This window comes from Pseudochaenichthys georgianus, chromosome 16, assembly GCF_902827115.2.
Source record: "Pseudochaenichthys georgianus chromosome 16, fPseGeo1.2, whole genome shotgun sequence".
Lineage (NCBI taxonomy): Eukaryota > Metazoa > Chordata > Actinopteri > Perciformes > Channichthyidae > Pseudochaenichthys > Pseudochaenichthys georgianus.
Genome location: NC_047518.2, coordinates 25667453 through 25678788, shown reverse-complemented (window position 1 = coordinate 25678788; position 11336 = coordinate 25667453). Strand labels below are relative to the sequence as shown.

General features: G+C 41.2%; 1 protein-coding gene across 1 annotated transcript; it reads left to right on the top strand.

Moving 5' to 3' along the window:
* The first annotated feature begins 4790 nt into the window (after window positions 1–4790).
* LOC117460926 (tubulin beta-4B chain-like) lies at window positions 4791–6067 on the top strand. Its single transcript, XM_071205858.1, has 2 exons — window positions 4791–4901; window positions 4992–6067. Exons 1-2 carry the CDS (start codon window positions 4841–4843, stop codon window positions 6050–6052), a joined length of 1122 nt encoding a protein of 373 aa, XP_071061959.1. The 5' UTR covers window positions 4791–4840; the 3' UTR covers window positions 6053–6067.
* Window positions 6068–11336: the final 5269 nt, after the last annotated feature.

Below are 11336 nucleotides of genomic sequence, written 5' to 3'. Positions count from 1 at the left end.
AAAAGAGAAAAAGGTCAGTAACAAACAACACTTTAAAGTAACAACACTTTGAATAATTATCTCTTTTAATAATGTTCTATCAGTAATCACTCAACTACTGTCTTTCCAACAAACAGATTGACTCACTATCATCACAATGAAACACGTCCAGAAGAATGGACCACAGATGGAAATTAGCTATTAGCTATAATCTGGCATATTGCATCTCTTCTCTTTGCTGAGATTAATGTTTTTGTATGCATGGTCCTTCTATAAATAAATACATGTCATGCAAAGCTGCCTGCCTGCCTGATCTTTTAATGTTCAATGTTAACCATTTGAGCAGATAGCATTAAGTAGAAAAGATCGCAGATGCTAATCTGCCGTTAGCCTACCTCCCGCCCTCTTAGCACCTGGTGGAAGGGGCGATAGGCTCCTCTTCAAATGTTTCACAAAATACTTACCATCATGACTACTCTTACTGTTTAACATTTGGGTTCACTTCATGTTAAGGCTAATACAAATGACAAGGCACGACGCTGAAGTTGGCTTCCGATTCAGAGCATCCGATTCGGCAGTTAAGGGAAAAGTTAAGGGACATTTAATTTACAGCGCTGAGCGAACAATCCTCCGTGTTTTAACCTCTTAAATCGCTGCATAGCCGATTTATTTGGACTGGATTATCCCAGAGAGTTTAAAGATTCTTTATAACACAGTTTGAGATTTGTGAAACCTTTAATATATTTGTGAAAATACAAAAAGTGAGATTTCAGTGCTTTTTTCACATGTAGACCAGATTAGACCAGGTCCTGATCTAAAACCACTAGACCTAGACTCATCAAATCTGGACTGGATTATCCCACGGAGGCTAAAGATTCTTTATAACACAGTTTGAGATTTGTGAAACCTTTATTCTATTTGTGAAAATACAAAAAGTGAGATTTCATTGCTTTTTTCACATGTAGACCACATTAGACCAGGTCCTGATCTGAAACCACTAGACCTAGACTCATCAAATCTGGACTGGATTATCCCAGAGGGTCTAAAGATTCTTTATAACACAGTTTCAGATTTGTGAAACCTTTATTCTATTTTATCTCATGAACCTGAATTCCTTTAACATCTCTTTCATTTTTTTGTTTGCTATGAAACAGTATTTAAGATACGAAAACTTTGTAGATAAAGAATTATCACCTAAATGAGGAGCATACACTTATTTTTATTTATGTATTCATTTGTTTAACAGGGACAGTGCACATTAATTAACATTCCTGTATGTGCCAGAGTTAGCCAAGAGGCTATCATCTGTTGTCCCTGGACAGATTTTATAAGTGAACCTAAAACAAATTTCATTTAAACAAGTAAATACAATCAAATTAAAACATGCAACATACATTACTGGAATACTTAAATACAAAGACAGAACAATAAAACAAAACAAAAGAACATGTTGTGACGACCCCTTCTGCCTGTCTGTGCTCCCTGCCTTGCTGTCCTCTGGCAGGTACTGGGAGTGTTGTCCTGTTTGTGCCCTGCTTGCCAAGCTGGGAGGTTCACTTTCTGATCCTGATCCTGGCCTGCTGCAGCAACCTCAGCCTTCCACCTGTGTTTCTATTTTCACAAATAAAATAAAGATTTCACAAATCACAAACTGTGTTATAAAGAATCTTTAGACCCTCTGGGATAATCCAGTCCAGATTTGATGAGTGTAGGTCTAGTGGTTTCAGATCAGGACCTGGTCTAATGTGGTCTAGATTAAAAAAAGCAGCAAAATCTCCCTTGTTTGTATTTTCACAAATAGAATTAAGGTTTCACAAATTTGAAACTATGTTATAAAGAATCTTTAGACCCTCTGCGATAATCCAGTCCAGATTTGATGAGTGTAGGTCTAGTGGTTTTAGATCAGGACCTGGTCTAATGTGGTCTACATGTGAAAAAGCACTGAAATCTCCCTTGTTTGTATTTTCACAAATAGAATTTAGGTTTCACAAATCTCAAACTGTGTTATAAAGAATCTTTAGCCTCCGTGGGATAATCCAGTCCAGATTTGATGAGTCTAGGTCTAGTGGTTTCAGATCAGGACCTGGTCTAATGTGGTCTAGATTTAAAAAAAGCACTGAAATCTCCCTTGTTTGTATTTTCACAAATAGAATTAAGGTTTCACAAATCTGAAACTATGTTATAAAGAATCTTTAGACCCTCTGGGATAATCCAGTCCAGATTTGATGAGTGTAGGTCTAGTGGTTTCAGATCAGGACCTGGTCTAATCTGGTCTACATGTGAAAAAAGCACTGAAATCTCCCTTGTTTGTATTTTCACAAATAGAATAAAGGTTTCACAAATCTCAAACTGTGTTATAAAGAATCTTTAGACCCTCTGGGATAATCCAGTCCAAATAAATCGGCTATGCAGCGATTTAAGACGTTCAAACACGGAGGATTGTTCGCTCAGCGCTGTAAATTAAATGTCCCTTAACTTTCCCCTTAACTGCCGAATCGGATGCTCTGAATCGGAAGCCAACTTCAGCGTCGTTGACAAGGCTAAGTAATGTGATGCTAACTAACGTGCTCGCTACTAGCTATTGTTGCGAGGTGGGGGTTTTTACAACCCAACTCCTCACCGCGTGTTGTTTTGACGAGTCCTGCTTGAAATCATAACAGGGAAGGAATTAGAAGACACCAGGATACCAGTTAAACAATAATCCGTTTTAATTAAACAAAGTAGTATAATGCAATACGATATAATATAATACATTACTTATACAATTCAAATAATCATATAAGCAATGTGTGGAGTACTCCCGCCCTTATTCACGCCCTGCGGACATCCTATTCGTCTTGACAACGCATGAAGAGAGGACTAACCACCAGAAAAACATTTCCCTAGTGTAAAGAAGGGGTGGCGTTTCATTGGGGAGATACCAAAACGCTATCTCACAGGGCAATCAGCGTCTGGCAGCTTTGAAAGCCACAGGTGTTGGGAAGGCACCCCATTAAAACTCAAGGAAAATGTCCCTCCCCATTTGTAAAACTTATCGATGGTTTAACCCAGAAAACATTATCAGGGATAATCTTTACACTCCAAACAGAAATCACCCTTAATTCTGCATCTTCCTTCTTCACAAATAGCTTAAAACACTCTTTTGATAAACAGGTAAAAAGTCAAAGAAAAAACTATTGTGCTCATCTATTTCTAACAAAAAAAGGGAACATTGTTTCAGAAATCTATAAAAAAACCTCTCTATATTGGAGAGGAAAAATGTACCTTTTGTTCCTTCAACTATTAACACACAGGAATGTATAAACTCACACATACTTATTCAAGATACATAGATTTCCTTAAAACCTGGCCTGCCAGAGATCTCAAACAGAATTTCCTCTCCCCACACCACACACCCTGTGCTGCATACCTCGACCTCCCCCACTGCAATAAAACTCATTTTTTACAGCCCTTTGTCTCTCGCCATTTTAGTCCTCACATTTATGAAAGGATCAAAACAGAGAAATCAGTATAAAACACAAACACAGGTATTGCTTGAACAGTATTCACTTAACTGCTACTATTTGATAATTACCAGGGAACTCAACAGACCTCTTTTAATGTCTGGAAAGTGCAACAAGACTTTCTGCCCTTTTACATGTATCACAGTTCTTTGGTACAATATCTCACATCAATTTCCACACTATGTAGCTAGCTTGACTGTGTTCCATGCACAACATGTGTATTACCTGATATGTTTGGTCCAACGACTCCTGGTCCTTTCATCAGACGGGAAGCGATAGAACGAGCTATGATCTATAAGTATGATCACTTATGTGATTACAACCTGGTACAAAGCACACAGGCATCTTGTAAAAGTGAATTTATTTTTAGCAATCTCTTATTTATTGGAGGGAATAAATCAGTTATGAGATCTTTTTCTTCTTCGCTTTAATTACGAGTCGCAACCACTTGGAGCATTATCGCCTGTGACATCACTTACGCGAGCCAGAATGGGATTTGGGATTTGTAGTCTTTGTAGTCGCGTATTTTTCATAGTCTTATATTTCAACAGTTTTACGACAAAATGTGACTTTTTTGACATGGAACTTATTGTTTAAGATTGACAAACATCATATGTGTAGTTCGTGGCACAATTCAAACGGGATCAAAAGATACGCTTTCTCTCTCCATTGAATTCAATGTTAATTTTTCGCTTCCGGGGTCCCATGGGCCGGAAGTAGATGGGCGTGACTTCGCCTCTCTAGAGCGGGTCACATATGTGTCTGGACCGCTGCGTAAAAAGGAGGGTTTCTGCCCGTTACTTCTCCGCTGTTTTCTTGTCCCTCTTGTCTTTTTCTTTTCTTCACTGGGGACTCATCAGCCACTAACAATTCCTCCAAATTACTGTGCTCTCCAAATATATTAAAATTAGGGCCGGGACTCGATTAAAAAAAATAATCTAATTAACACATAGGCCTACGAGGAATGTGTCTTGATGTTATGGTGCATACATTTACATGCATGAAAATAAAACAAACATTGGAACTGGGTGTTGAAAGTCATTTTGGTTGGAAGAAATAGCTAACTGTATTTGTTTGTGTCCTATAGTTTTGGGAGGTGATCAGTGATGAACACGGTATTGACCCAACTGGTACATACCACGGTGACAGTGACCTGCAGCTGGACAGGATCAATGTCTACTACAATGAGGCCTCGGTAGGTTCTAAACAGCCATGCTTTCTTATTGGCTATTATGTAAAAAAAAAAAAAACATGTGAAAGAATCTTAATTTTAGCCATGTTCCCTTACTTCTAACCTGTGGTTTCTAGGTGGTAAATATGTGCCCCGTGCTGTGCTGGTTGATCTTGAGCCAGGCACCATGGACTCAGTAAGGTCTGGACCTTTTGGCCAGATCTTCAGACCAGACAACTTTGTGTTTGGTAAGTGATATTTATTAGGATTGTTCAGAGCATGGCAACTGATTGTTCACACGGAATGCAGCATCTTCATTTATGATTCTTGTCTTGCAGGCCAGAGTGGTGCTGGCAACAACTGGGCCAAAGGTCACTACACAGAGGGTGCAGAGCTGGTGGACTCTGTCCTGGATGTTGTGAGGAAGGAGGCAGAGAGCTGTGACTGCCTTCAGGGCTTCCAGCTTACACACTCCCTGGGTGGTGGTACGGGCTCTGGTATGGGAACCCTGATGATCAGCAAGATCCGTGAAGAGTACCCTGACCGCATCATGAACACTTTCAGCGTGGTGCCTTCCCCCAAAGTATCAGATACTGTTGTTGAGCCCTACAACGCCACACTATCAGTCCACCAGCTTGTAGAAAACACAGATGAGACCTTCTGCATTGACAACGAGGCCCTGTATGACATCTGTTTCCGCACACTCAAGCTCACAACCCCTACTTACGGTGACCTGAATCACTTGGTCTCTGCAACCATGAGCGGCGTCACCACATGCCTCAGGTTCCCTGGACAGCTCAACGCTGACCTGCGTAAGCTTGCTGTAAACATGGTGCCATTCCCCCGTCTGCACTTCTTCATGCCAGGCTTCGCCCCCCTCACAAGCAGAGGCAGCCAGCAGTACAGATCCCTTACTGTGCCCGAGCTCACCCAGCAAATGTTTGACGCCAAGAACATGATGGCTGCCTGCGATCCACGTCACGGCCGCTACCTGACAGTGGCTGCCATCTTCCGTGGCCGCATGTCAATGAAGGAGGTTGACGAGCAGATGCTGAACGTGCAGAACAAGAACAGCAGCTACTTCGTTGAATGGATCCCCAACAACGTGAAGACCGCTGTCTGCGACATTCCTCCCCGTGGCCTCAAGATGGCTGCTACCTTTATTGGAAACAGCACTGCCATCCAGGAGCTGTTCAAGCGCATCTCTGAGCAGTTCACAGCTATGTTCAGGAGGAAGGCCTTCCTCCACTGGTACACCGGTGAAGGTATGGATGAGATGGAGTTCACTGAGGCTGAGAGCAACATGAATGACTTGGTGTCAGAGTACCAGCAGTACCAGGATGCCACTGCTGAGGAGGAGGGAGACTTTGAAGAGGAGGGGGAGGAAGATCTGGCCTAAAATCCCTTTTCAAAAATCTAAATGTAAGATTTGAAGTTCTTGCCACATTCAGTGTTCTGTGTGATAATGTTGGCTTAAGATGTTGTCTCAGTGTTCTGTCTGCTTTTACGTTTGAATAAAATGTAATGTTCCAAGATCTTTCAGTGTTCTGGCTGCTGTTCCAGTTAATATATTAATCTGCAAGTGTAGCTGCTTACTATTTTCTCCCGAAATTAACAAATGCACTCAAATGTAGGTTCAAAGATATCAACTGTGTATATATGACAATACCATACATGAGCTCATTTTTGTTGTTGTCACAAATATGCTTAATAAAGGAAATACACAAGCAGAACATGACACGAGAACAATGCCAGATCACATGCTGCAGCATAAACAATGGCTTCCTCGTGACCATTCCAAAGGCTGAAATTATCCTTACACAACGTATCATAGTTGTCAGTAGTCATGTGAATAATACAGATTTCTATAGTTAATTACCGATCCGACACGTTTCTACCATGTTTCTACACACTTTTAAAAGATATATGAAGTCATTTACATATTGCAGGCAGCTCACTCCTGCAGGTAGTGGCAAAGGTCACTAGATGGCAGTGTTGGCTAAGTAGGTTGATGCTGAGGGCCAGCGCCAGCAGAGTCCAGCCGCATCCTTTCTTCACCTGGCCCACCAAGCCCTGCTTCTCTCCAAAGCGTGATATGAAACCATTCTGTCAGAAGCAAAAGAGTAGATGAAAGTTTACAATTAAAAGTTTACATTTCACTACAATCTTTACTGTGATATTTAGATTTCCTGTTCAAAGGATACACCATTAGGATCCCATCAAAAACAGTATTTAGGGAGGATTTGCTTCATGGAGTAAGAGAGCAATCACATAACGTTCAGCGTTGCCGTTGGGCGTGAACTTATTTGGATCAGTGTTTCTGTAAAAGTGCAAATGGTGGCTCATTACAAACCACACACAGTGCGTCGATGTCCTCCATCGAACATTATGGAAGTACAGTGGAGGAAATAAGTATTTGATCCCTTGCAGATTTTGTATGTTTGCCCACTTACAAATAAAACAGTCCAGAAATTGACATTATATAAAAGATACAAATTGATTTGCATTTAACTGTGGGAAATAAGTATTTGATGCCCTTGCAAAACATGTCTTAGTGGCTACTTGATGAAGAAACCCTTGTTGGACAGCACAGAGGTCAGACCAGGCCCGGACGCGTCTATCGTTATTCCCATAGACATATAAATGTCTTTTTTTAGCAAGGCACTTGTGCAATCCATAGATCTGTAGTTGTTGTGATGTTTCAGTGTGAAATGCAAACGCACCCTCCGCTGCATTTACAGCATCCTCTGTTTTGCCTGGTCTAACAAAGAAGTCTGTCAACTTTGCCGACAAACTCTCACCTTGCACAGCTTTCCTATGTTTGTCTGTGTCCATGTGCGCTTTAAGATCGCCTGCACCTTTATTGGACACACACACGTATGTGCAAGCTTTGCACACGGTGCACTCCGCCTCCCATTTGTTCCGACCGGGTCGGTACATTTGGAATTTCTTCTGCAATTCATCTGTAAAAGTACAGATGCGCTTTGGCATTGTGAATGTGAGCTGCGGTCCGCTCTGTCCTCTTCCTCTGTTTGTGTGTCAGCGTAGTGTAGAGCCGCCCACAAAGCTTCAGACTCAGGGATTACGTCACGCAACAGAGTACCGTAGTATTCTGTGCAATGCGCCAGTCAATTTAAGTAGCCTACATGCAAACGGTCCGCGAAACCCGGACATTTTCATGAATTTATAAACCCCCCCCCGGACGACCCGGACAGGGCGTGAAAAGAGGACATGTCCGGGCAAAAGAGGACGTTTGGTCACCCTAGACAGAAGAGGACTCTCCTCCACCTTGGTGTAGAAACATCTCTTTATATCCGTTAGCATAGCCAGCTAACCAGATGCTAACAACAACATTCCACGTTACCGCTCGCGCACTCACAAAATGCGCTCGTGCCACACACACACACACACACGCGCACGCACACACACACACACTCACGCACACACACACACACACACACACACACACACACACACACACACACACACACACACACAGGTTGGCTGCATCTCTGTTAAAATGGTATGACAAAGTCAGGGATAATGTTATGGATACATGTCTGAGTTTAGAAGATGGCAATGAATTTAAGCCCAAATATTCATAGTAATTTAATAAATCCTTCCAACACACGTTTTATTCTATGCATATTAATGATTCATTGAATGCATTTTAGATCACAATGGCAAAGGAGAAAAATAAGACAGGGAGAGAATCGCAGACACAGAAAAAGGCAAAGCAGGCAAAGAATAATGGAGGAAAGGAAAGTCAGGGAAGGAAACTGAATCAGTGGAGGCAGGACAGGATGAGGGGAGCCATAGAAGAATATCAACAGATCATTGAGGATGGTGGGGTTCCTCAGCTGAGGCTGTTGGCCAGGGCCTGGTCTGTTCCCAAATCCACTCTCCAGCGCAGGGTAAAAGGCAATGGTCACTTTAATCATACGATTGGAAGAAAGCCATTCCTTCCTGAGAAGGATGAAGCAGAACTGGAGGAGATGATAGCAACCCTGGGAAAACGCGGATTCCCCCTGAGGTTGGACGACATTCGAACACTGGCCTTTCAGTTTGCCGAAAAAAAAGGAATAAAAGGCTTCAGTCAAATTACAAAAAAGGCTGGCTATAGATGGTTTCAGGGGTTTCTGAGGCGAAACCCCAAACTGCCAGAGGTCTCCTTCAAATCTCTGATTACACTTCCAGTAAGAGAACGCCCAACCACCAGCCGCCAGAGGGCCAAACCTCCTTCCTATAGTTTGACTAGCGACAGCCATTTTGCTTTCCTCAAAGAGAAAGGGGGAAAGAAAAAGGAGAAAAAGCTAAAACCTAAGGAGAAGAAAACTGCACAAGTGATCCAAGAAGCGTGTGCAATCTGCCAGCATTCATATGGGGACAGAAAGGACCCCAAGTCCACAGAGGAATGGCTTTCGTGTGCAGTCTGTTTCCAGTGGTTCCATGAAAGCTGTGCAGAGGATAACGGGGTCTTGGACGATGATGGCTCCTTGACATGCAAGGACTGCTTGTTTCCAGACATGTAATGTTGTAAGCAATTGTTTTAGGCAGGTTCATGTTTGTGTTGCCTTCAAATATACATGTTAAAGGTGTATGTGTTCCCTGTGAAATACATTTGAATCCGATGATGATACAATTTTAACTTTGTAATTAACAGCAGCATGTTATAAGCAATTTTTTTATGCAGGTTTATGTGTTGCCTCAATGTTGATATTTTTGCCTTCAAATACAATTGTATGTGTTCCCCATGAAATATACTTAAATGATTTTAATAAAATTGTAACTTTGTAATCAACAGCAGCATGTTATGAGCAATTTTTATTTCCCTGTGAAATACATTTCAATGATTTTTGAAAACTATAAGAATCTATTGTTTGATGATGTTTGATTCTCCATGTGACATCCACACCTATAAGCCTAAATGTTGTAACAACAATAATATTATAAATAGTAAAATAGCTGAACATGGTATTGCACATTTAGCTCTGAGTGTTACTGACCTGAGATGTTTTTATTACATCAATTAAGGTGACTGAGGCTTTTCAAAATGTCAGTGTCCCACATTTTGCACATAACAGTCCCACATTAGGAAAAGCAGATTGTCTGAGACAACTTGGCACTAAGAGTACTGATATGTCTACCATTTCTTTCATGAGTGTAATATCTGCATTTTCTCTTTTGGTTTGATTAGGACACATCCTGGGGACTTCAGAATGGTACTTGGTGTTGATTTATTCTATTGGCTTCATATCGCAATATATTCCCGAAGTCTTAGATGCAAAAAATGTCCCACATTAGGGCAATTCACCCTACGTAACAGTGGTAATTAAAGTTTAACAGTCTCAAAAATGCTACAACTACTGTCACAAACTAGTTAAATGTGAAGTATTTTGTTAAAGGAGGTTGAAAGCGTAATTAAGGAGCACTATTGGAGTGACTTTGATGGTTATTGGACTCAGGATTAATTCATTTGGATTCCCGCTGTATGAAGAAATTAAAGGACGGCACGGAAGTGGAAACAATTCACAAAGGGATTAAACTGTTTAAAACACATGCTCAAAGTAAGCCGGATTTTGCCCATGTGTTTATGTGGATTCAAAAGTCGTAAATAATGTACAAAATGGAGGAGACCGAGCTGGTCGGAGCAACCATGACAAATAATCCAACTGAAACCGGCATGGACAATGACTATGTTTTTTAAAATGCGCTTATCCAGAAAAGCCCGGTTTGGACACTTTACGGGCAGAAGAAACATTTCTATTAAAGAAAGAATTATACATTTCTGTCTTTGTATGCCTTTAATAGCTACTAACTTGAATTGTTATTCAAATTAGGCTTTTAGTGAAAATCATGTATTGCTTTACAATATGTAAAAAAAATAAAAAGTAAAAAAATAAAAAGTCTAAATATGATATTTGGCCTCAAATCATCTGAGGCCTGGCACCCCCCCTGCGATCTTTGGAGCCCCCCAGGTTGGGAACCACGGATCTAAACCATAGATCTAAACACACAGCCACGTAATGATAACAAAACAAAGGTCGGGGGTCATTGGTCAAGCAACACACCAATCAGAGAGCAGCAGTGAGCAGCACACCTCAGGCTGTGTTTTATATTTGTATTCTTTATTTCTGATGTATTTCACACAAAAAACCTTTAGTGGAAACGTTTTCACTTATATGATTAAAAAAAAAACGGCAAAGTGGCAAGGCTTTCCCACCCTGCGTTGGGGGGGAACAGTGACTCATTTGGGGGGGCATGGCCCGTGAATGGCCCCCCAGTGTCGATAGCCTCAGAATTTCTGTCCACCAGGGCCTGCAATGATTTTGCCTCCTTCTTTACTGACAAAATCATGCAAATTAGACAGATTAGACAAACAGACAAACAAATTACAGACAAATTAGTGCCTCTGCATCAGGTACAGCAAATGTACTGTCCCTGTTCACCTAAAGCCAATTCAGACATCATGTCACAATTCCGTCTGATAAATGCTAAAGACCTGGAAGACATTATCCAACATCTGCAATCCTCCTCCTGTAGCCTGGACATCATCCCGACAGGATTTTTTTCAAAACTGTTTTTCATTGCTTGGCCTCAGATATATACTACACATAGTAAACAAGTCTCTTCAATCAGGTGTATTTCCACTGGCCCTGAAAACTGCAATAATTAAAATGCTC

Excerpts from the sequence above, each read along its gene's own strand:
- LOC117460926 (XM_071205858.1), top strand. The coding sequence starts at position 4,841 with ATGGACTCAGTAAGGTCTGGACCTTTTGGCCAGATCTTCAGACCAGAC. Across the intron at positions 4,902-4,991 it reads ACCAGACAACTTTGTGTTTG|GCCAGAGTGGTGCTGGCAAC; the intron begins GTAAGTGATATT and ends CTTGTCTTGCAG.